Source organism: Epinephelus lanceolatus, chromosome 11 (genome assembly GCF_041903045.1).
Source record: "Epinephelus lanceolatus isolate andai-2023 chromosome 11, ASM4190304v1, whole genome shotgun sequence".
Lineage (NCBI taxonomy): Eukaryota > Metazoa > Chordata > Actinopteri > Perciformes > Serranidae > Epinephelus > Epinephelus lanceolatus.
Window position 1 is genome coordinate 41,624,300 of NC_135744.1, and position 25,733 is coordinate 41,650,032.

The following is a 25,733-nucleotide window of genomic DNA, read 5'->3' on the forward strand; positions in this document are numbered from 1 at the left end:
ATCTGTCTCTTAACTGATAAGCAGTTTTTCATTTCTCATCGTTTGGATAACAGAGCTGTACATGTAAGTACGACTGGAATTCGTGGACTATCACCAGAAACATTATCACTCAGACATGTAATCAAAGAGTGTTTGAAGTTTATCTATGTACAGACGCTGGTTTTACATGGATGGGTAGGACTGTTTCTGCTGATGTCACAGGCTGTACATTATTGTTTTTATCTCTGCTGCAGTCACAGGAGGAGTCATAGCTTTGTTTTGCGCTCCTGTGATTAGATGCAAGTGCTGCGTCATATTATTTTGATTGGTGACCTCATGCAATATCCCAGTAGTGTGTAAAAATGTACTCTCCACTTATTTTACATACCAAGTTCAGTGTACTTTGCATAGAAAGTATTCTATGGGGCCATTATTGTAGCAGAACTATTTGCAAATGCATGTGGAGAGTTGTGCAACTGCATCTCGATCCGTGTAGGTGTAATCAGATTTGTAAATGTATTGAGATTTGTAAAAAAGAGGACAAATCTTTAAGGGCATACATGATCTGTGAATGTGTAGACAAACCTGTAATCAAACATATATATTAAAGCAAACTTTATAGTGCTTTTTATCCAGAACAGCCCTAGCTACCCTGTTTGCTGGTATTTGTTCACAGGCCAGGCTTTTCCGGTCCGATATGGTGGCGACGCTGATGTATCGCATCAATGAACCGAAGCAATCAATGGGACATCTATGTACACTATGTTCTCTATGTCAGGGATGTCCAAACTTTTATGAATGGGAGCCAGATCAGATAATGCAGAATATGGGTGCAGATGCTTCTCACATCATGTGGGCTGATTAAAAAAAAGACAAACAAATGAGACAACCTCAACTGTTTGATCCATGAGTGAGAAAGTACTCAACTTTCCACAAAGCAGCAGCCCTCACTGCTGACTTTACACAGATAATAAACATGAGGTGTCTGCTCATCAGATGTACATTAACGCTGATTGTTTTTGGATGCTTTTAGAGACTGCTGTCCACCCAGACTCCCGTTGTTTTTTTACTGTAAGGATGAATCCATCATTCTAGCTGTGCTGTAGCCTACAGTTCTACAGATGCAAACAGGAATCCATGAGTCTGTCAGGATACAAGGGGTCATCTGCAGGATACATAAATATATGGTAACTGCATGGCACATACGTGAAGGCTAACTGCGTTGCTTCTCGTAAGGAACATCTTGAGGGGTTTGTGCCTCATGTTGTATAGATTCACGGGTGGCTTGCCAAGAAGCAGTAAGGCGCCACTGTCATGTTGTGTTTATGCATGTAGAATTTATGTCTAGAAAGCTACGTGGAGAAACTAAAGGAATGTATACATCAGTCTGTTTTGCACGGACAAAGAACCTTCTGAAACTGGAGAAAGGAATGACCACTTTTGGTTAGGAGGATGTATCTCATTATGTTATCAGAAATGAGCTGATATTATGAATATGTAGGGCTGGGCGATATGACCAAAATCTCATATCACGATATAGGTCATTTCATATCCCGATAACAATACATATCACGATATAGCACATTTTAATTGTCATTTATTGTCGCTGTCTTGCTTGTCTGCTCTTTCTCAGTGCTGCGGGGCTGCCCTGTGCAGTGCAGCAGAGACAGACAGCGGAGTTATATAAACTCATTATGTGACCGTAAGTGCAGTAAAAGCTTCGCGAATTAAAAAGCCAAGAAGAGTAATTTATCAATGTGATCCGTGCAAAAGATGGACAGACTCCAAATGATGAAAAATATTGCCGTAAAAAGTGTAATTTGTGTCACAACAATATAAACGATAGAGCAAAATATGAAACGATAGACATTTTTCTCTCGTCACACGATATATATCGTCATATTGCACAGCCCTATGAATATGAATGAGGATGTCTGGCAGGCTATAAAACATGGAGTATGCGTGGACAACGGCGGAGAGTTTCGATGATTGGCTGAATCTCTCCCAGGCTACTGCAGAAGCCTGATCTGATACTGGCTTGCTAATACAGTGGTGGAAAAAAGTTTTCGGACACCCTTAAAATTTTACACAATCTCAAATATTATCATGAAATATCTGTGGAAAAATCTTTTTTGTGTTTCAAAAGGCGTGGCTGCATTAGACAGATATAAACAAATACAAATTATATTTTTTTGTTTATTGTTTACAAGAAAAACTAACAAAACTAAATTCTTGACAGTTTCAATATGTCAGTTCTCAACATTGTCAGTATCAAAGTCAACAAATAACAGAGAATGTGTTCAAAACTGAACAAAAAATAAATAAACCATCACATCATCAAATTAATATTTAGTAGTCCTGCCATTGGCACGTAGTAGAGCTCTAATCCTGACTGGCATGTTCCCCACGAGCCTTTCACACTGTTGAGGGGTAATCTTGTCCCATTCTTCTTGAATTACTTCACTACTTCACTATTTCTCTGGTTTATGCTTTGAAACAGACCTTTTGATAATCCACCACAGATTTTCAATGGGGCTCATGTCCGGGGATTGAGCTGGCCACTCTAAGACCTGGATACTGTGCTCCTGCAGCCAAGTTCTACTGGCCTTGGATGTGTGGCAAGGGGCATTATCTTGTTGAAACATCCAGTTTTTACCTCGACGGAACAGTGCACGCGCAGAAGGGAGCATGTGGGTTTCGAGAATGGTACAATACTTGGTAGAGTTCAATGTGCCATCACAGACAGTGAGATGACCAACACCAGCAGCACTCATGCATCCCCAAACCATGATACTGCCTCCACCATGCTTGACAGTAGGTACTGTACATGCTGGAGATAATGCTTCGCCTGGCCTTCTGCGTACCCTCACATTAGTAGGAGGAAGATAAAGCTGGAAACTGGACTCATCTGACCACAAAATCTTCTTCCAGTTCCTGGCTGTCCAGTTCTTGTGTGCCTGGGCCCAACGACGCCGGGCTAACCTCTGTCTCTCATTGATCAGGGGCTTCTTGATAGCCTTGTAGGACCTTAAGCCATGATCTAAAAGTCGGCCACGTACAGTGCGGGTGGAACACTGGACACCAGTTTGGTTTGACCACTGCTGCTGAAGCTCCTGTGATGTCATTCGGCAGTTTTGCCTGCACATGCGGATCAGGATGCGGCCATTTCTTGCTGAAGAAACCCTTGGACGCCCAGATCTTGGTTTGTCTTCCAAGCTGTGGTTCATCTGTATTTCTGCAGAGTGTATCCAACTGCTGCTGCAGTTGCACTTCCTGGCTATCTGGCAGCAGCTGTATCCTTCCTGGCTGAGAATCTTTATCTTCAGGCGTGTTTCCTGCGTTAGGTTCCTTGTTTTAGCCATTTTTGTGTCTGAAGAACTTTCAAATGTGCTGGCTTTATGTAGACACGAAGCTTGGCAACAAAAATTGTGTCTTTTAATAAAAAGAACGACCTTCATCACTGGTACCAAAATGACCCAATACTCAAAATGTCTTATGTATTTTTATGGAACCAATCAATTTTAAGTTTTTAATGGCTTTTTAGGATTTATTTAGTATTTTGGCTGTGACTGTACTAAAAGAAATTGCACTTGAAGACCTAAGAGTGATTCTTAATGCAATATTTCACAAATGCATGGGGTGTCCGAAAACTTTTTTCCACCACTGTAAAGTTCTCTTGATCCGAAACAAGTCTGTATCAGCGGAGTCTTTTTCTTCACCATCATCTCACCATCTGTTTGTCACTGCAATAAGAAAGGCCTGATAAACTACAAACACACTGCTGCGGCCATGTCTGCTACCTAGCAGGACACGTCTGCTGTTAGGTAGCCGTGCGTTTGCTTGTTTGCTCTGTTTATGAGACCACATTGGTTCCGCCCTTGTAGTTCCTGCTTGGTGTATGTCTACAAACTGTGTAACTGTCATGAGGTGAACAGAAAAATGCAAAGTGATCTTGCGTGATGAACCAATAATGTGTGTTGGGCGGCCCACATAGAGTATATTTTGAACAATAAAACTGGACCCCGGGCTGGACTTTGAACATGCCTCCTTTATGTCTCTGGCCATAACCACTACCCAGCCCAGCAGTGTCATTTGTGGATCTCTGTCACGGGTAGCAAAAGTCACATGTAGGAAGGCCTGTCTGAGTTTTAACTGATGACTTGTTTGTATTTCCAGCTCTTGGAGCAAAACACTCACAATTTTCAGAGATTAATATCCATGTAAATTTACAGATTTGACGATGCAGATCTCAGTAGCATTTAGAGATTTTCTTTTACACACATACAAATCACACACGGACTGAGATGCAGTTACAACCTTCCACACACATTTGCAAATAGCTCTGCTAAAATAATGGCCCCACGGCACTCTCTCAGGATGTGGAAACAGTTTTATAATGTCTTCCATGGTTCTTGAAGGAGCTCTCCAAAATCTGAGAAAATAATATTGATGTCATGGTGATGTCATCCGAGTTATATCAGCTTGGGCTTGGAGATTAGTATAGTATAACAAGAGGTCTGTGTGACAAAGTGAGGGCATACAGTTTGACAGATGGGGGAATTTATCAGGCATGACAGGTTTAACAAAAGATACTGTCAGGTTGCATGATGGGGAGTGTAGGAGGATCTAGTGATTTGGGGGTTCAACCCAGAGTAGGAGCTAAAACATGAAATGCAACATTCTTTTTTGTTTTAAACTTATCTTTTGAGTTGCCCAACTTTACTGAAGTGAAATAAATTGCTGGAGTATCCCTAGTAAATGTCTCGTTTGCATTCAAGAATATTGGAGGAGCTCATCATGCCAATAAAAAGCTCTTATCTGCTCATTTAATTTCAATAACACTGCTTTAAGTTTGTAGGATACGCTGAAGGAGACAAGCAGGTCGTGAATGTTACAACTACTGTTCAGAACACCTGAGAAAAAGCCCTCAAACTCCAACTCTACACAAAGGTTTTTAACAGACTTATGCCCTTATTAGATTTTCTTTTGTGTGTGTGAGGATGTTTGTTTGTGGTCATGCCAATTGGCTCAAAATGGATTCATGTAAGATGACCAAACTTTGTAGAGACACACACAAACACGCACTCTCACACACAAAGAAATACACACACCATTGTTGCCACATCTTTCATAGCTCATGAACCGGTTATCATAGGGAGGCATCATTGGACTAATGACAAGTGTGTGCGATTGTGTATGTGTGAATGCATGAACATGCGGTTGCTTGCGTGTGCTGTTGCAATTGTTGCGAAATCGCACTTGTTCTTGTATCATCCAAATTTACATCTAATTATGACTGGAAGTTTTACTTGATTTATTATTCAATATTCTTCCAATTGTGAAATAGCCTGCAACCAGAAAAGCACAATTATTAGCCAATCTACTAACGTACTCAAACACTGTACCTGTGCTGACCTAAAGGCTTGAAAACTAAATACATAAAGTACAAAGTTCTTAGATGATCCTGATGATCTTCAGGATGCTGGGGATAATATTCAGACGCTGGGAGCAGCTGAGGTGGCTGTTGTTACAAGATTTGTGGACAGAAAATTATGTTGCATCTTTGAATGGCAATTTAAAAAAAATTGAAACAGTTCTTCAGTTCAGTTTGCGGGGAGTTGGAACGCATCGTGTGGCTCCAGGGTATTTGTCTGCCAAGCACATAGTGTCTACCAGCAGCACACAATGAGGGGTGGAGCACTGTGGGAACAGGGAGGAGTACAGTACATAAAAAAAAAGTTCTCATTTCCTATAATATTAAATTTGGATTAACCGCCTTTCAAACCTCTATCCATCAAGGCAATCCTGTTCAGTCCAGAGCTCTGCGACAAAATGTCATTCACTGAGGTGCTGGCCATCTTTGGAGGATTTACTGTCATTTTCTACATGCTCAAACTAGCCTGGGGATGTTGGTGTGGATTCAGACAGTTTTTTCTGTCAGAGCTTTGGCAAGTGGATTTAAGGACATACGGGCAATGGGCAGGTAAGGTCAAAGAAAATGTACTCTATGTTCTCTACTAATCTTTTTTATGTCTGAACAAAATGCTGACAGTCAGGTTTAAGGTTCATTTTATTTGTCCTTTCTTGGTCATGTATAAAGGAAATTATTACTAATGTACCTTTCACTGACTAAATCAGTTCAGTTGTGAAACAGGTGAATGGTGTAGGTCATATTACATGCTGTAAACAACTCATTTCTGTCTTTCTGCGGGCAAACATTTCAATCCTCTGCAGACCTGCAATGACTTCAAGTCAGTTTTCCATCTTTCTTTAAAGTTTGTGCAGTTTTTTCTCACTTATGACACCTTTTCTGGTGACAAGAACAATAATCTGGGGTCCAAACAGTATACACACAAGTGGATGAAAAGAAACAGGGCTTTACGTCTTGGGTTTCTGTGTGACCTGAATCTTGCCCACATAACAGTGGCAGGGAGCGTTTTCTCTGGCAAAGCAACAGGGGGTATTTAAGGACACTTTCCACCACTTCCTCTCCCTATTGCCTCACTCTAAAATCCTACCACTGACATGTGGAGTCCACAGCAAGCCTTTTTCACAGAGACATTTTGACTTGTCATGGTTGGATAGGCACTGGTGTAAATAATTAAACTAATTGTTTTCATTTAGCTGCTTTGATCTCAGGGTCCAGAAAATATGTTTGAATTTTTACAGAGCTGGTTTAAGAGTAACTAAGCTGACTTGATTGTGGTAACTGTGTCAAAAGTTCAAATGGTTATGTTTTATTGCCTGATATAAGAACAACATACTTCAGACAGACAGGGAGGTAGCTACTTGTGGCAGGTGTCATATAGGGTTGCAGCGATATAACGGTTTCAAGGTATGCCGTGATGTAAAAGTTGTCAGTTATCATACTGGGTACATTTGCTTATCTACGATATGTTAAAAATGCAACAAAAGTTGTTTTCTGATACACGTACTTCCAGTAACAACTACAAGTGGTTTCAGAGGTTCGATCCCCAGCTCCTCCAGTCTGCATGTCAAATATCCTTGAGCAAGATACTGAACCCCAAACTGCTTTCGATGATGCTTCCATCGGTGTGTGAGTGTGTTAAACACTGAGTAGCAGGTGGCACCTTGTATGGTAGCCTCGGCCACCAGTGTGTGAATGTGACTTGTAATATAAAAAGTGTTTTGAGTGGTCGGATGACTCGAAGGCGCTTTACAAATACAGGTCCATGATAAAATGTTAGTTCAACCAACAATACACCTTCTGTTGTCATTCCTTTAAGGGTCATTCTGACTGGTGAAAAGCTCATACCATTGCAACACTGGTGTAATATTCAGTTTTCAAACTTCATTTTTCACAATCTCAGGGTAAAGTGGATTGTACTGTCTTGGTAGTCAGACCCACATCTTCTGCCATGACTTCGTAACAGTGTGAAACAAATGGACAAAGGTTTTAATAATTCTGAAATGACTGTAAAATTAATTCCTCTGACATCTCTGTGCTTTTTCCTTTATGCAGTTGTCACTGGTGCCACATCTGGCATTGGTAAAGCTTATGCCAACGAGGTGAGTCTCCAACTCCTTTCTACAACAATGTCTTACTATTTTTGGATCCAAATGTCAAGTTAGGAGCTTGCAACAGTTGGTTGAGCTGTTTTAGATCATGTGTGTCAGATCTCACCTGTGCATAGTGTTGCTGGTTGAAAGAGCCACCAAACCTGTCTGTCTTGCATGTCTCTTTCTAGCTTGCAAGAAGAGGCCTAGATGTTATTTTGGTAAGCAGATCTGATGATAAGCTACGAATGACTGCCAAGGAGATAGGTGAGTGAAATGAGAACAAACTTGTGGTTTGACTACTCTTTCCCTGCTACACTAAACACATTTGTATGTCCATCTGCTACTAATAATCCAAAATATTCTGTCTCCAATAGAGGATAGGTATGGACGAAAGACTCGCACCATCAAAGTGGACTTCACAGACGGCCCAAGTATTTACCCTGCTATAGCCAAAGAACTACAAGGACTGGAGATTGGGATTCTGGGTAATAGCACAACCAGTTACAGCACAAGACAGTTTCTCAGATGCTTTATAAATTCATAAATATTGCACACACACACATCCTATGGGTTCACCCCCACCCCCTGAAAAAGCGCAATTTCATTCCCATGTACTCTGTATGTGGAAATGACAATAAAGTTGAGCTCACATATTTGCTGCTGGCTCTGAAATAGACCTGCATACCCCCATGAGCATTAGAGGAGCTGGGAGGTTGATTTGTTACCTTTGGAAAACCACTCCAGTCTGTCATAATTATCATACAGACATGAGAGTGATATCAATCTTCTCATCTGGCCAACTAAAGAAAGTGAATAAGAGTGTAATTTCAACTATTCCTTTTGTGGCTGATCCACCTCATCCATTATTTTTTTTCTTACCTGTCGAAGTTTGATTTAGCTGCCTGAGAGCTGCATTGCTGGACCAGAATGAGTGATGCAAACTGTGTTCATTCTGTCAGGCCAAATAGTCAAAGGGAAAGAAACAGATTCAGTAGTTATAGACTGACAGGACAAATGCTTAATAACCAAGGTTGTTTGTGTTTCTGTCACCCACACAGTTAATAATGTAGGAATGATCTACTCTGATAATTTTGCCTATTTCCTGGAAATACCAAATGCTGAACAGGTAACTTTTGCACCCTGCGTGTCCCTTTTTAAAGACAATCAAATATTAATTCAGGCTGTTAGAAGTCATGTTTGTCTCTACTTTATAACTTACAATGTTTCCCTTCTGTGTTTATTCTGACTAGAAAATCACTCAGCTTATCAACTGCAACATGCTGTCAGTCCCTCAGGTAGGACATCTATTTGATTAGTTACTGTATTTGCTATATGTTTATGCAGTCACTTCTCCACTGTATCTACGCACAGCTTTGGTTTTTGTTAATGCCCATCGCTGGATAAAAAAAAGATAATGGTGATTTGTATTTTCCTCACTCAGATGACCAGACTGATTCTTCCGGCCATGGTTGAAAGGTATTGTCACAAAAATCTAGAAGTTGATGGTTAATAAAATGTAATGCGAATAGAGGATCAATTTGTGAATTTTTGTCTTCCATCTCTTTCCCAGAGGGACAGGGCTGATCATCAACATCTCCTCTGAAGTGGCTGTCCGTCCACAGCCTTTACTGACCCTTTATTCTTCCTCTAAGGTAGCATCTTGCCTAGATATTCTTATACTTATACACTGACATATTCACTAATGAGCACACAATTTCATAACAATCACTGCTCAGCTTGTTTTTCTTGACTTTACCTTTCTTCTTTTTCAGATCTTTGTAACGTATTTCTCTCAGTGTCTGCATGCTGAGTACAAGTCAAAGGGAATCACTGTTCAGGTAAAGTATGTTACACTTAGGGGTGGTGCAAAACAGTGGAGGCATGTTAAACAATCTTTTGAGCACCAGGGAGAAATTAATGTTTTTATTTTGGCTTAAGGGAGGGACATACAACTTTAAACTGCTGTATTTTGTATTTATTCTAAATACTACCTGAACCTCAAAACCTGCAGGTGGGTTTAAAAGACATGCTTTCTTCTAAAATCACCAAAACTACACCTCCTATCACAGCCAGGAACTGTAAAAACAGAAATTATCGTCAGATTTTAAAATTTCCAACAGTTAACAAACTATACAAATCCATTCAACAACTTCACTGTCCCCAGTCAGATACCTTTGCTGCTTATTAACTACATAATTACAATCAAAACACTGATGCTCTGGTGTGACTGTTTTGAAGTCAAGCAAAACACCCTGGCGCCTATAACTGGTGCTGAGATGTCATACTGCTCATACTGTACGTCATCAGGCGCACAGCCATTCTCAGCTTCCAGTTTAAGACATTTTTCTCATACATTTCATAGAATAATTTATCATTCTGTGCTCCTCTCCTCTCATTTTGAATGTCATATTGCTCTTCACTAACATTTTGGTCCCATCTCATCTCGTCAGTGAAACCAAATTATACAGTTCCTCATAGTTTTTATCATGAAAGATCTATTTTCAGCCTGTCGACGTCTTGTCTTTGTCATGAAAACACAGGTAATTGACAAACATGTTTTTGTCATATTTTCCATTAAAAAAATTAACACTGCTTCAAAAACAACTCCACTTTTAAGTCAAGAACAGTCCCTTAGGTCATTCACATGTACTTATTACTAAGTTAATACAACAATCATCTATTATTTAGCCTCAAAAGTCTTATTTTCTTCAAAAAGATATGATCTCAACCAAAACTAAACTTACTACAAGACAAGTCTACATATATCAATTTAATAAAAACAATGCAGAGCACTCTGGAATTAAGACAAATTGACTCTTGACTGAAAATGACTGGAAAGATGTTGGATTTATCAAACTGCACTGGCTTGTTATGCAGGAAGAAAGACTCAGTAACAGACTCAGGTGGCCTGATATCGCGCGATTTTTGCCAGGGTCAGTGTTATCAGGTGGAAAATGGTGTGGAAACACTTTGGAGAGATTTAAAACCATAAGCTAACACATTGTTACAACTGAACATAATGTGATAAGTCACACACAGTTTAACACAGGTGATAATCGGTGTGGTTACATACCTGGTCTCTTTAATGTGCCTTTAAACTGCTCAATTTCCCGTTTGTGTGCGCTGTCAGTTTGGCTAACTGTTAGCTGTTGGCTAACTGTTAGCTGTTTGCGAACTGTTAGCTGTTTGGCTAACTGTTAGCTGTTTGTTAACTGTTAGCTGTTGGCTAACTGTTAGCTGTTTGCTAACTGTTAGCTGCTAACTCAAAGAAGCTCACTTTTACCGCGTTGTCTGACTGCTTTCATGTTTCATAATCCTCTCAGAAAAATTCTTTCGACCCTGAAAGCCTGTTCTTGACCAAGTACATCACCTCCGGATAGTAACACACAAGGGAAACAAAAAAAGCGTCTTCTTCAACAAGCTAGCAGTTAGCCATGTTGTCCTGGAAAACCACTTTCAGTGACCAAAGTTTGTCAGCTATCTTCTTTACAAGAAATATGTTACTACTTCAAACAGCTAATAAAATTGCAGAGAGACAGGTAATGAGTCCAAACATGCCATGAAGTGTGTGGCTTTAAAATACATACACTTTTTATAAAGGCAGACATTTTGACTTGTCATAGTAGGAAAAGCACAAGTGTATTAATTTCTACTCAGCCATTGTTAATGTTATCAATTTCACCTGAGCTTTTCCTACTATGAAATGCCAACATATTAAGCTTTTAGTACAAATTAGAAGCTTGCCTGAAGGGCAAATCCAAACCGCAACTCTTTGACCAGCTTTTACCAAGGAATTCCTTTCAGGCAGGAAACCCTGCAGGCAAACAGCTTTCCACACTCTGAGCACTTGACATAGTAAGCATAGTGGCATTTCAAGCCATGTGCAATTGTAACACAGTTTTAAAACTGTTGTATCCAGTCACTGATCTTAAATTGTAAAAATGCCTAAGGTTTTAAATTTTATGTCATGAATTAATCCAGAATAATAACAATTTTTTAAGCAATCTTGGAGCCCCTCAGCTATCATCTGACAATAATAGAGATTAACGTCTAGGTGAGTCAGCATCACTGAAACCACACATTTTTTTCTGCCTCAGCACTCTGGGCTTCAATCCCTTAAATTTGGCTATCAAAAAAAAAAAAAAAAAAAAAAAGTAAATACATTTGGGCAGTTTGTGGCTTAGTGGGTAGAGCAGGCGTCCCATATACAAAGGCAGCGTCCTTGTATAAAAGATATACATTTAAGGTTTCTACAATCATCAGTGTGCTTTTATTGGTTGGGAAAGCATGCAGTTTAAGAAATGAACCTTCGCCCCCTGCTGCTCACTGAAGGAAATACCCTACACTGGATTAAGCATTGTTCAGTGTCAGAGGTGTTTTTGTTGAGAGTCCGTCAGTAATATGTTGGCCTATGATGTAAAGTTGAATATGTCAATTTTTCCACAGTGTGTGGCCCCATTCATGGTGTCCACCAACATGACACAAAACCTAAAAACCAACTGCTTTGTGAAGAGTGCTCCCAGTTTCGCCCGTGAGGCCTTGAACACTGTGGGTCACACCTGCTACACCAACGGCTGCCTGTCCCATGCACTCCAGGTCAGACGGCTAAGAGACTGTGATCACTTAAAAACACTCGCCTACTATGATGTCTTACTGTCTCTCCTTCTCTCTTCCATCATCCTACAGAACGCTGCTATAACAATGCTCGTGCCCAACTGGTTACGTATGTCATCATTCTTCATAAGAAAGCTACGAAACCTCAGAAATGACAGCAAACATGATCTAAAAGTGTGCAGGGAGAAGGAGAGGCTTGGTGAAAAGGAGGAGTAGTCATGTTCCTGCATCTGCACAGAAGCTGAAGTTGTTACAGACATGAACTGACTTTTACTGCTGTATAGAGGCTTTTTAATATCTCCACTCTAGGTCCGCTTCCCAGACAATGTGTGTAATATCATAGCAAGGTTACTGTAATAAATAGGCTACAATATACATGTATATTTTGTTACATTTTGTACATTTATTCACCCTTTATTATTGCATGAAGTTTTTCTTTAAGGAGCAAATCTGCAGCTAAGTATAACTAAGTCTCCATTGTTTCATTAATATTTATACTATCTGAATGGATGTACAGACACAGTGTGTTTGTGTTGCATTAAAGTAATCTTTTAAATATTGTTTTATACTGTTAATATCTTGCAGCATTACATTTACAAAGATACAAATACATAGTACATTTGGCATATATTTACTCCTATGAGCAGTTTAGTACATCCGCAGTAACAGATATTAGTACACAAGCGTCAGTCCATTAACTACAACTCAAGATGGAAGATGCCAAAAAGTTGTGCATTCATTCATAAATGCATTTTTATGTAAGTGCCATGCCATTTTTGGCCCATTACAAGACACTGTTATTTTATAACCATCTCTATGTGCATATGACTTTTTTCAGCATCTTGCCATTTGTGTTTTGTGAAAAGTTTCGTGTGAGTGTTGTGGCACTACAAAAAAAACACGACAAGAAAACAGTTACATTTACATTAAGGTAAATTAATTGTGTTAAAAAAGTGACAACTTTCTATGGTTTCAATCTTGATTTGGTCCAATTAATCGTTAGTCCCGGGCCTAATGAAGACTGGATAAGAATGGAGCTCCAGAGTAACCATCAGTATAACCCTTTTTTTTTGGTGTGTATTTTTGACAGTCGCCATTATGAAGCACACGATTCCAACATACGTTTCAAGTTAGCACATACAACAGCAACACATGCTGTTCATCATTCTGAGGTCAAATGTATAAAACAGTTCCCTTTGTGAAGACTAGAGATCCATGTACAACAGCAACAGAGGAACATGGAAAACAGAAGTCAGAGTTCAATTCAGCTCAGAGACATAAAGTCTTTGGATCATTTGGTCCATCAAAGATGTGGCAACGTAGGATAAAGACAGAAGAAAAAACAGGAGTTAAAAAAAACAATTACTATGCATTAAAGGGATAGTTCAGACTTTTTGAAGTCAGGCTGTACAGGGTACTTATCCATAGTTAGTTTATTACATACAATAGACGTCAGGCAGCATGCCCCCAGTTTGAAGAAGCAGGCTGGGGTCCGACATGGATGCTAAGCGATGTACTACAGTGGATAGGAGTTAGCAACAAAATGTATTTTAGCCACCAGACAAGTACCCCATAAATACCCACTTAAAAAAACTGAACTATCCCTTTAACATATTATCATAATTTGTTTTTACCATGGTCAATTGGTATCACAAATTCATCATATTATCCCTGAAACTGTATCTAGACATTTCTATTGTCTCAAACAACCCGTATTGTTCCAAACAATATGTGTTTTTGTTCTGAAGAGTCTATGACGCATTCCTAATTTCTGTCTCATATGTGCCGAAAGCTAATGCAAACAAGAGGTTATATATCAAAGTAACTCATACCCACAAAGTTAGTTAGTATTCCCCCATTTCTTGGCTCATTCACCAAGACAGTTCAAGTATACGTCAATAGGAAAATATCCTATTTGAATGTCCTCAAGTGGCGTATTTTAAAAATGCACTCACACTGACTGTAGTCCTTATGTAAGCAAGAGTAAAACAAGACAAAAGCTGTATTAGGTAAACATATAATAAGTGGTGCTGCACACTGTCCTTAGCATCCACGGTGTAACTTTGTACATGTAACCAGAGTTTATATTTACACAGATGAGACTTTGCTGCACCTACAGTATCAATGGACAAAACTCACGACTGCACATGCTCACAGGTCAGTGTATGTGACTGGGGTGACACCGTGAATCAGCAGCGTTGGCCCTAAGTTATTGGTCACTGCTTCCAACTGAGCCAAGTACTGCTGCGCCAGGCTGCGCTGGGCGGTGGGTCGAGGTAAATACAGGAAGCGAACAGCAGCTTGCGAGCTGTGCTCCATCAACATACTGTTCACAGCGTACAGGAAGTCCTCGGACAGAGCTTGTGTCGGCCCTGCAGGGGGCTCCCCGTCTGGCTGAGTGTGGTGCTGCACCACAGAGTCCCACGGCACAATCTTTATTGACGCCCTGATCCTCAGCTTCCTCAGCAGCTCTCTGAACGTCTCTTCATTTACCACCCAACCCTGGTCGCTGGACTCAGTCTCCACATTCAGAAAGATTCTCATTCTTGCATGGCGCCACTTGTTGGACATGTTGAGCACGCAGGCCATCTGCAGCAGAAAGAGGCTGCAAACGTCCTCATAATCACGGCTGCCTGGCTGGAGCAGGTTGAGAGGCCACACATCTATTGTCCGCTCAGACCCATCCACCTTGCTGTCTTTATCCTCTCCCTCTAACTGGAAGAAATAGCGGGCGAGGCACACGTTCTTGTTCATTTTAATGGCGTCAGAAATGATCCCTATGTACTCCTCTGGTGATAGCCAGCGTGGGCTCTCAACATGTCGCACTGGGGGGAAATGGGCCTGTAATGAAGGCAAATCAACTCCAAAATTATATTCGCCGTCACTCCCTTGTCCCACAGAAGAATTACAGAACGCAGAATCTTGTAGGAAGAAGTCCTCGGGAGTGCAGCTGTCATAGAAACCCAAAACCAGCATGTTGGGCTTCATGCCACCTTGTAGGAGACAGAAGTTCAGATAAAGTAACATCATAATCTACTGAATGTAGAGGGATAAGAGAAATCAGAACTTACCTAGACCTGTGATGCGCAGGAGATGCTGTGTTCCCTGTCTGACAGAGGGAGACAACGTCAGGTCTACAAAGGCTTTCACATCGAGTTTATCAACTAGGCTCAACCAGAAGTTGTACTGCTGCTGGACTGGGTCTGATGGCAGGGAGTCTAAACACAGGAAAGACAGAAATGAATTCACTGCATAAAACTGAATAATGTAATATAATACAGGGCTTTATTTAACAGATGTAGATCTCAGCAGAATTTCAGAGGAGGGGTGAAAGAAGTACTCAGGTTTTTAACTTAAGCAATCACAAGATAATGTGATTCCATTACAAGTGAAAGTCCTGAATCTAAAATCTTACCTAAGTAGAAGAACATATGTGCTATCAGTTAAATGTACTGAAAGAAAAAGTACTTGTTCTGCAGTCAAATGTCCCCTGGGCCTGATTTATTATTTATAACATTATTAGATTGTTAACAGTGATGCATCAATACATAAATAGCATTTAACTGTGGTGGCTGGTTGTGGCAGACTTTATATATACTAAGTTTTGTCGAGTGGATCCAGTGGTTGACTATTCTTAACAAATTTTTATACTAAATATTGTATAATTTGACTTCTTTGTAAGCAGCCCAGAGCCCAAAGTCTGAAAATTAACTACTAACTCCAGCTGTCAAACAAATGTGGTGAAGTAAAAGGTGAAATATTAACCAGTAAAATGTAGTGGAGTATAAAGTAGAAGGAAAAAAATACTGGATGGAACAAAGGTAGCTCAAATTTTCACTTAAGTTCAGTACTTGAGCTCAGTTGCTTGTTAACATCACTGCACGCAAGTTATGTCTTGTTTATACACTTTGCAGTGTATCCTAATGGTCACCAGGGGGCAGACAAGCAAACTGTGAGTGAGTGAGTGAGTGAGTGAGTGAGTGAGTGAATGAGAGAAAGTGTCAGCACATTGCTCTCTGAACCCTTGTGCTGCACACGCAACACATTTTCTTACAGTTTGAAAGGATATATCTGTTTAGCAAAATAAACAAAGAGCTAGACATGTGGCTGAATTCAAAGACAGCTCTCAGGTGTGATACAACAGTGATACAGAGGAAATTTATTCTATTATTAATAATGCAAGAGAAGCAGCAGATGGAAAGTGAAAGCCCACGAGGTAGTCTTCCATGATGGTGCCAGTGGACTTCAGGTAGGTCGGTCAGAGCTGTTACACAGCTTTAATGATATGTAACCTTCTGTTATAATTCCTGCTCAGCCTGTTCATGTGCTTTTTGAGTGAACTAAAAAAAGCATCACATGATGCCATGTTGATTCGACACATCAGTGAAAGGCTTCCAGGCACATGAGAAGGTTACTTTCACTTGGCTACCTAACCTCCACAATGATCCAAAGATAAGAGTAATTTAATACTGTTAGGTGCAGATGGCCATCGCAGACCATCCGCAGAGAATTACCCAGATCTCCCAGCTGCACGTGGCCCAACACATACAGTCCTCCCTTCTTCAGCTGGTTGACAAACAGGATGAGCTGACAGGAAGAGCGAGGGTTGGCCACCATTAACAACACCTGCGGCCTCCAGAACTTCACGTGGTCCTTCCTCACATCAAGCATCAACAGATACTTGCGCACCTAAACCAAAAGACAAACAGCACTGTTGACAAACTGTGGCACATGTCTGTTTGTGTGTGTGTGTGTGTGTGTGTCTGGATGAGTCAAGATACCTGATGGAAAATGAGAGCCTGGCTGATGTAGCCCCAGCTGCTGGTGGGCGATCTGTAGTGGAGGAAAAGCAGCAGCAGTAACAGGAGGACGATGCTGCCTGAGGAGTACACGGGGTTAATGACGAACATCATCACTAAACAGCTCAGGATGCCCAGCAGGCAGGTGTGCCAGGAGAAGAGCTGGAAGGTCGGTCTGTGAAACACAGAGACAAAAAACTGTGGCTGACGGTCACATGAAAAACAGAAGCAGAGAGAGACAATAAATATTATTTTATTGTCCCATTAAATATATGATGGTAATAAATCCAAGCGAGGCTGATTGGGTTGTTAACCTTTGTGATGTTGAGGCCTGAGGCTAAAACTTCTGGCTTTCAAACCTCACTTTATGAGCCTGTTCTCTCTAAAAAAAAGCCACTTTATATTTATTTACTAGTGCCCCTGAGCAGTTTTAGTTTTGTTCCTACATCATGGGCCATAATCTATGGCCACACTTATGGCCTTATGATGCAACAGGTTCAAACATTCAAACCTTATTATATTATATTATATTATCAGCTATTTTTTTTTCAAATAGTTTGAGAGTCTGAACAGGGTTTGTCAGGACAAACAGGCTCAAAGCAAGTTAGCCCTCCATGCTAATACATGCTAACGATGCTAACCACAGGTCATGAATGTGCAACAATATTTTTCTCTGAAACTAGATATCAAAAAAAGCTAGAAGCTGTATCGTATTAAGTTGCTGTGAGCTGTAAATTCACCACTTCTAAGCAGAGGGCAGATTAAATGTTATGAAAAGCCTCTCTTCCTCCTGGTAGCTACTTCCATCTCGCTCAGACTCACCCTGGCTCTGGGTCTGCAGCTATCTGTAACGTTATTGGAGAGCAGAGTGAAAGCAAGGAGCGCTCACTCTACAGCTACATCTGGGGATCGAAACATCATCTGAAGTACACTGCACACTGACTGACAAAAAATATATACAAAAAACAAAGCACACAAAAAATACTGCTCAACTTGAAGAATCTGAGGTGAGACGCATCTCCATCTTATAATTCGGGGGCAATAGGGGGGCAGATTTTATTGATGCAAAGTGAAAACATCAATACATATTGTCATATTTAGGATATTTAGGAGCAGCATGGAGCAGCACCGGTTAGCACTGTCGCCTCAGAGCAAAAGGGTTTCTGAGTTGTACCCGCTTGATTCAGGAATCGCCTTCCACATAACATTCACATGGCATGTCTGACCAAGTGCACCTCCTTCCTAAACATTCAAAAAGTGCTAGCACCTACCAGCCAAAAAAACAAGACGAGGATATTTGCTAATGTCATCTCATATCAATCACAGGCCCCTGAACTGACCTGAAGTCAAATTGTGGCAGACTTTGTAATACCAAATAACATAGTGTTGTCTGAATTGATGCATCATATCGTAAACTCTTAAACTGATTTACAACCCTATTAGCAGTGTGACATTTGACATTTCTTTGTCTGCACCTAGTCGCTACCTTTTTGCAAAACTTCCCATTTGCAGTCCATAAACGTCACGACAGCAGCAAAATAAGAAAAACAAACACAGGCAGAGGGCAAGGTCCCTGCAGATAAATACACTGCCACATACTCCAAGGGAGTCAGAAGTGATGACTGAGAGGGATTACTTCTGTATGAGTCTATACATTTTATTTATTTCATTTCATTCTTTTTAAGAAAAATCTTGCATGGTGTATCTTTAAATTGTAATATTTTACCTTTATTCTGAATTCTGATTTTACTTCACTGTTGGACTGAATTACAGATTGTTGAAAAATATGACTGCAATGCCTACTGATTTTTTTTATTTTTCCTTTAATAGTAATTGATCTTTTATTACCTGAAATTTGGTGCTGACGCCCACTCAAGAGCCAAACAGGCCAGGTCGACCGCAGCGTAGGCAAGCAAGTAGAAAACAGTCACCAAACTTGCTATGGCATTAAGCTGGCCTGCGAACACTACACACTGAAACACAAACACACCACAAAGCACAGCTCAGGCCACCAGTTGTATTTCTAAAAATATGTGAGTGCACACTGCAGAAACTCTGCTCACCTGTGCCAGACCCCAGGTGTAGAGCACTGCCACCCACGGATTCCCCGAGCTTGATGTGATGGCAGCTGGGGCTAACGGCAAACCTGTGGTGGGAAACAAAAGTCTCTTAGAAAACTTTTGAGGAAGACACTGATGTGATGAACAAAAACATCAAGCCTTACCAAAGAGCTGATCCAGAGCAAGAGCATGGAGGATACGGGACGCTCCGATCAGAGAGCACATCGCAGCTGACAGAGCACCGCAGTATATCCCGATGGTGATGAACGGTGACCAGATGTTTATTCTTTGGAGGAACCCATAATCCTGAATTAACAGAGTCCTAAAAACAGAAGCAAATTACTTATGATTTGTGTCATGACCTCAACTGCTTATTTGCTTATTACAACACTATTATGAAGCATTTCAGACCTGTCGCAGGTGGCGCTGATCAAGATAAAGAGGAGGACGTAGACCGTGAAAGTGTAACAGACGGCTACAATGGTGCCTTTAGGGATGGAAATACTCGGAGTCTTCAGCTCCCCTTCAGAGAGATGTGGAGTGAGAGCAAACATAAGCATGTGCATATGTGTGTGTATAATGCAGATTTCCGTTAATTGCAATATGTGTATAAACGTATCTATTGTTTGATACTGCTCTGCGTGATTGCATGAACATAATTCAGAAGTAAAAGTAGTAATGACACAATGGGTTACATTGTAATGACACTCTTCACTGCTATGTGATTATACAAGTAAGACAACAAGCTTTAACCTGACATGTTGGCTCCGGCCATGATGCCAGTACAGCTGGTGAACATGACGGCAAACACGGTGGCAAAAGACATGACAGAGTTGGTGCTGTAGTCCAAAGAGTAACCAGCTGCAACGAGGACACAAAAGAGGAACAACAGTGAGACCTGTAATAGATGACCCTAAATTTACAAGCGCCATGTAGCGTTTTTTGTGGATGTACTTTCATATCCTCACAAACACCAACATCTTGCGCCAACACTCACGGCCCAGGTTGTTCCTCAGCGTGGTGGCATTGAAGCCCGTGTAGCTGGCATTGTAATGGAGGGTCTCGTTGCCAGATCCCTTGTGGGTGATGACGAAATCACGAGGCTTGACCGCCACAGAACTGACAAAGATGGACAGCAAGGATACGGTGACCACCAGCAGGATGGCGAAGGCGGTACGGCAGTAGATGTGGGCGCCGACCAGACACACGAGCAGACACAGCAGAAGGACGACAGTGGAGTACAGCACTGTGTACCAGTAACTCTGAGGAAGCACCCGTATCCCCTGGGACACAGATGACTCTATAACAGAGAAAGAGGAAACAGAAAACTGAGACTTTTCAAGAATAAGTGTGTACTAAATGACAGAGGTGGGAACAAGTCATTGCTTTGCAAGTCCTGAGTCAAGTCCCTAGTCATTTTCCAAGTCCTAAACTTTGAGTTTAAAGTTCTAAACAAGTCAAATCCACAAATCAGTCAAGTTGCACTTAGAGTTTACATCCATGTCTGTGAAAACATGGGTGCTTCACACACATCTCTGCACACATCTTCATACATCAAGTGCTTTTGCAGAACATTATGATGTCATGGTGAGGGTGAACTTTGACCTTTTGGATATATATAATGTCATCCCTTTATCCTTTTATCCTTTCAGACATTTGTGTGAAATGTTGTCATAATTAGCATGTGAATTCTTGAGGTATGGCAAAAACATGTTTGACCTTTTTAGATCTTCTACTACCAAACTGTAATCAATGTCCAAGTGGCCGTTTGTGCCAAACTGGAGGACATGTCTTTAAGGCATCCTTGAGATTGTGAGCTTTTCTGAGAACGACACAGAGGCAAGGTCACAGTAACCTTGTCCTTTGACCACCAAACTGAAATCAGTTCATTGTTGAGTCTAAGTGGATGTTTGTGCCACACTTGAAGGCCCTCAAGGCCTTCTTGAGATATCACATTCAAAAGAATGAGACAGATGAGGTCACAGTGACCTTGACCAACACCTAATCAGTTCATTGCCGACTCCAAGTTGAGTGGCAAGTCTTTTTAGATTTTGTCAGGTCGAGTTTAAAGTAACCAAATTTGTGTCTTAAGTCTGACTTAAACTGAAGTCATGTAACTTGAGTCCTTTGCTAAATAAGATGATGACAGAACTTGGAACAGAACATAAGCAAAAACTTACCAGGATCCGCACCAAATACGTCAAGTATCGCCTCCACGAGACCAAGAACATACTCTCCACACGCAAAGACTTTGGCCAGGAAGAACATCAAACCAATGCTTCCTCCAAACTCTGGACCCAGAGACCTGCTTATCATGTCTGTTTACATTTTGTTAAGGTTGATGTTTCAGCTGAAATGAGCGAAACTTTAAGCATTATCAAACAACACTCAAGGAAACTAACGGTTTAGTCTGTAAGGATACAGTAGGCTCCACCTCCTTGTATAGCACCGTTGGTTGAAATGGCACAGATGGACAGTATTGTGAGAGATATAATGGTGTAGGCTACAATCACCATTAGAAGACCCTGTAACAGTCCTGCGTGACCAACCACGAACCCTGCAAGAGAGATCGCGTCACTGTTAGTCTCTACTGTACAGCACAATGACTCAGTTATACTGTAAGTGACTCATACAAACACCCACTGACTACAACCCCAAACAGCTTCTCTGATCTCTTCATACACACATCGCTCACCTGTTCTCAGGAACAGTATGATGCTGAACATGGAGAGGATGGTCGGCACCATCACCCCGAAAAAAGTGTTCAGTTGTCGAGGGTCTTTACTTGGGGTCTCGGAGCTGGATTCAGGGGTGGCGTCTGGTTCTGTGCCGCATGCTGCTGCAGTCACAGCCAGACCACATACCCCCGAGGTGATCAGAGGGGTGCGTTCGTTTGACATGGTTGGTGAGAGGGATTAGTCTGCTCACCCTGTGAGAAAAAGAAATAAATGAGGACAGGTTTCAAACGGAAATAAACGTAACTGAAGAATTTAATCAGCTGCTAAAGGGAAATCTAACATGCTTATTAACCGCTCATCTTTAACGGTCTAGTGTGTAGCATTTGTCAGCATTTAGCGGTGAGGTTGCAGATTGCAACCCTCTGTAACTTCTCCTGGGTGCTAAGCATGTAGTAGACTTGTAGTGGCTGATATAAAAGAGTGAAATTGTGAAAACGCAAGTAGCCCTGTTTGAGCAAGTGTTTGTTTGTCCGTGCTGGGCTACTGTAGAAACAACATGGTGGACTACGTGGAGGAGGACCTGCTCCGTATGTGGATATGAACGGCTCATTCTGGGGAAACTGGATGCACGCTGTGGCTATAAACCTGCCGTTGGGTTGCTGATTTAGGCCAGCATTATCCCTTCCTTCTGCTATCTGTGTGCGCCGTGTCTACATCCCCTTTGCCACAGCAAACAACAACACCAACCTCTGAGCTAACAACTTACACACTGAAAAATCACAGCACGTTTTGACAAAGATTTGGATCTTGCAATAAGGCGTGTCTGCTTTGTTCTTTCAGGGAATCATTATAAATATCTGCAATGAAATAAACAGCTTATGAACGCACCTCGGAAAAGCCCAGACTCCATCTCGGAGGGCTGTCATGCCCAATGTTGTTGGCTATAATTGATTTGGCACATCTTTCAACTCTGGCAGCAGCAGTTTCAGATGAGTATAAACTAAACTAACTTAAACTTTAACTTAAACTAAAATAGTAATGAATTTTTTTTTTCCATTTTTGCCGATATATCCTCATAAATCCTACACACTGGACCTTTAAAATATTGTTAATTGCCTGGTTATACAACACTGTGCTAGTACAGTAAAGAGGAATGCAATTGACTATGAAGATCACGGTCTCTTTTTTCTTTCAGCTTTGTCATCATTAGGCCCACAGGCAAACAGATATCTTTAAGTATGTCCCATGACTAGTTCTCCTTTTCCCCCTGAAATATTGCGAGAAAGCCTTCGAGGTAAAGGATGTAACATGTCCTGCACAGGGTCCACATTTATCTGTGTTTTTACACCCAATATGTGGTCTTGTTAAAAAAAATCATGGTGAGGGACAAAGTGAGAGCATTTATTAGTAATGCAGAATATTATGTCAGTAATATGTCATGATGTACATAGCAGCTTTTGTTAACTCTGTTTTACATTGTGTTGTAACAAGCCACAAACACACAGCGACGTTTCTACCCTTTCTAGCACTTCCTATTAATGAAGGTCGTCATGTGCACTGAACAGTGACATGTCACGCACTGCCTCGTGAATGCTTCCAGTCTCATACAAACAGTGTTTACTTTAAAAAACAAAATGACCATTTATGAAACATTTAGTCGTGCCATTCACAAAGAAAACTGTTTTTCTCACAACCCTCCATGGAAAAAGGCCAACATATTGATTTACTGATTGATTGGGGACCGTCTTTAACAAAAGACTGTTCACAAACTCTAAAACAACTCATGCAGTGTAATCTAAGTGTCATTTATCCAGTTGTATGCTCAGTACTTCCCAAACACATGCATGTTCACTACAAAAAGTTAGTATTTGAGTCTGGCTTTGAAGAGAGTATAGATGAGTTTCATTTTCTGTTCAGTTATAAATAGTATTGTTTTAGTGAAACTGCACGTGTTTAGGAAGTACTGAGCATATGTCTAGATCAATGAGACCTGAATTTTACTGCACGAGTCATCTGAGAGAATATTTTTGCAGTTTTCTGTGGAGGCCTGCAAGAAAAGCTGTTTTCTTCACAAATCCAAGGCAACATGGCTAACTGAAGTACAAATGGGGCGTTTTGTGGGTGACATATTCCTCTAAGAACTGAGTTTTGAGGCTTTTGAGCAGCTGATAAGAAATTGGGATTTGACAAGATAAACCTCAACATTCACAAGTCAGATTCAGTGGCTCAACACCAGCATGCAGTTGAAGTCAAACAAGTTTGCCAGCACCCAGGTGCCACAAAGTCACCTGATACTACAATGTAGTACCTGTTCTGTTCCTTTTTCCCCAATCAGTCACTTCCCCTCCTAACATCCCTTAAATAAACAATACAGAGATCAAGCAGGGAAATCCCATCAGAGAGAGCCTACATGAAGTTTATGTTTCGCTTTTCTTAATGACAGCTGCTGCTTCACACCTCACCCTGGTATTTGCAGTCAGCTGATTCACAGCTACTTGTCTGATTTTACACGCAGCTCAAAGAAGAGTGCAAACCTCAGCTGAGCAGCCTGAGCGTGTCTCCGTGTGCACAGGTGACCTTGGGTGTTTTCTGTCTCTCAGACGCCAGCGTAACTTTCCCATTCTTTCTCGAGGAGGCGGCTTTCATCACTGAAGCTATTGCCATTGTTGCCTCAACAATACTCCTCTCTGTAAGATATTAAATCAGCTGCAGGAATCACATGACTATTCTAGGACAGATGTCTTACACAACAAAACATGATGGGACATGACGAGACATTAAGTCCTAATTATCATCAGGGTCACACCCAGTTACTGACTCTTGTCTACCTACAGTAGGACTTTAACATATTATAGGGCTGAGATAATGAGTATATTTTAATCAGTTAGCTGTTAAACAGTGAGTGTGTTTTGATAATAGATCAGTATAAGCCATTTTTCAAGCAAAATCTCAAAAACTGACTGATCCTTGCAGAAAGGATGTGGCTTTGCTGCTTTTGTTTGTCCTGTCTGAAGATTGGCTGAATATATTTGACTTTTAGACTGACGATTGATCCAGAATTGACAGATTTGTTTGAGCTACTGTAACTATGGGCATTTCTTTTCACCACTGGCTGAATGGAAGTCTGTTGAAACACTTATTTTTTAATTAGTTGCACAACATTTGTAAGTGTTGAGTAAAATCCATCTGACAGCCCCATCATGGGGGGATGACTTGTCAGCGGTTTAAACAGGCAAGTATAATATTCAGTGAGAACTGTATGCATCCTACATGCACTGATCAATATCGGTTAGGTTTACTCTATTGGTTCCTTTATTGTGTTGCAGGTGGCATGAAGCCCCATGTTCATCTTCTGCAGGATGCTGATAGTGACGCACTCAGCTGACATCTGATGTTTCTGCAGACCGCTTAAACCTATGTACAGAGGCCCTCTCAGGGTCCGCGGACCTCACTTCAGAAACAAGCCGGTTACCAAAATAAATCACCGTTTCCGTCACATATACGTAGCATGAGGGTGGAGCAACTGCGGCATTGAAACTTTACGTCTTTTTGGGGGGCAAACAAGGTAAAACATCATGGTTGAGCAATACGCCACATCTGCAGCTGCATCTTGGGTAAATTTGTTGACGTTTTGAGGCTCTCATTCAGGAAGTGTCCTCGCCGGGTCCGGCTGTCACAAAGCAACACACCCGGTGTAAAGTGCTCCATTCACACAGCAACATCCAGGATATTTACGGCTATACACACCCTGTGGTGTTCACTACCCTCCCTGAAACACCGGGGACACACACTCTTACCTCGCTGAAGCTCTCCGAGACAGTTTCACACACTTCCTGCTTCTTCCAGATGCTCACTGAGGCTGTCCTCTTCTGTTTGTCTCAGCCGTGTGTGTCTGCTAGATGTGTCCCGGGTCAGATGCGCAGTGGACAGTGAGATATGACGGCACAAGCCGGTGGACGGCACTGAGCTGTCCCGAGAGTTGGATGCTGTGTAAAATGTGCTGCCCAATAACAACACAGCAGCCATGGCACGCCTCGGCCCCGTATTATTTGTTCAAAAGTGTCACGGGAGAGCAGAAACCG

The 25,733-nt window shown here is 41.2% G+C and overlaps 2 protein-coding genes across 2 annotated transcripts; one reads left to right on the top strand and one right to left on the bottom strand.

Annotated features, from left to right (window-relative positions):
- Positions 1 to 12,675, top strand: hsd20b2 (hydroxysteroid (20-beta) dehydrogenase 2). Its single transcript, XM_033651077.2, has 12 exons — positions 1 to 63; positions 5,779 to 5,962; positions 7,463 to 7,509; positions 7,689 to 7,764; positions 7,875 to 7,985; positions 8,559 to 8,626; positions 8,751 to 8,795; positions 8,942 to 8,976; positions 9,071 to 9,152; positions 9,273 to 9,338; positions 11,947 to 12,096; positions 12,187 to 12,675. Exons 2-12 carry the CDS (start codon positions 5,812 to 5,814, stop codon positions 12,328 to 12,330), a joined length of 975 nt encoding a protein of 324 aa, XP_033506968.1. The 5' UTR covers positions 1 to 63; positions 5,779 to 5,811; the 3' UTR covers positions 12,331 to 12,675.
- Positions 12,663 to 25,733, bottom strand: slc12a9 (solute carrier family 12 member 9). The gene is made up of 14 exons (XM_033651063.2): positions 25,449 to 25,733; positions 21,669 to 21,902; positions 21,396 to 21,530; positions 21,154 to 21,291; positions 19,971 to 20,273; positions 19,727 to 19,834; positions 19,385 to 19,496; positions 19,138 to 19,295; positions 18,977 to 19,059; positions 18,762 to 18,886; positions 16,896 to 17,088; positions 16,629 to 16,803; positions 15,186 to 15,332; positions 12,663 to 15,107 (listed from the first exon to the last, which is right to left on the bottom strand). Exons 2-14 carry the CDS (start codon positions 21,871 to 21,873, stop codon positions 14,266 to 14,268), a joined length of 2,724 nt encoding a protein of 907 aa, XP_033506954.1. The 5' UTR covers positions 21,874 to 21,902; positions 25,449 to 25,733; the 3' UTR covers positions 12,663 to 14,265.

Coding starts and splice junctions, on each gene's coding strand:
- hsd20b2 (XM_033651077.2), top strand. CDS start 5,812: ATGTCATTCACTGAGGTGCTGGCCATCTTTGGAGGATTTACTGTCATT. Junction 7,986..8,558: donor ACTGGAGATTGGGATTCTGG/GTAATAGCACAA, acceptor TCACCCACACAG/TTAATAATGTAGGAATGATC. Junction 8,627..8,750: donor AAATACCAAATGCTGAACAG/GTAACTTTTGCA, acceptor TATTCTGACTAG/AAAATCACTCAGCTTATCAA.
- slc12a9 (XM_033651063.2), bottom strand. CDS start 21,873: ATGTCAAACGAACGCACCCCTCTGATCACCTCGGGGGTATGTGGTCTG. Junction 19,835..19,970: donor GCTGAGGAACAACCTGGGCC/GTGAGTGTTGGC, acceptor TCCTCGTTGCAG/CTGGTTACTCTTTGGACTAC. Junction 18,887..18,976: donor ACACCTGGGGTCTGGCACAG/GTGAGCAGAGTT, acceptor TTTGTGTTTCAG/TGTGTAGTGTTCGCAGGCCA.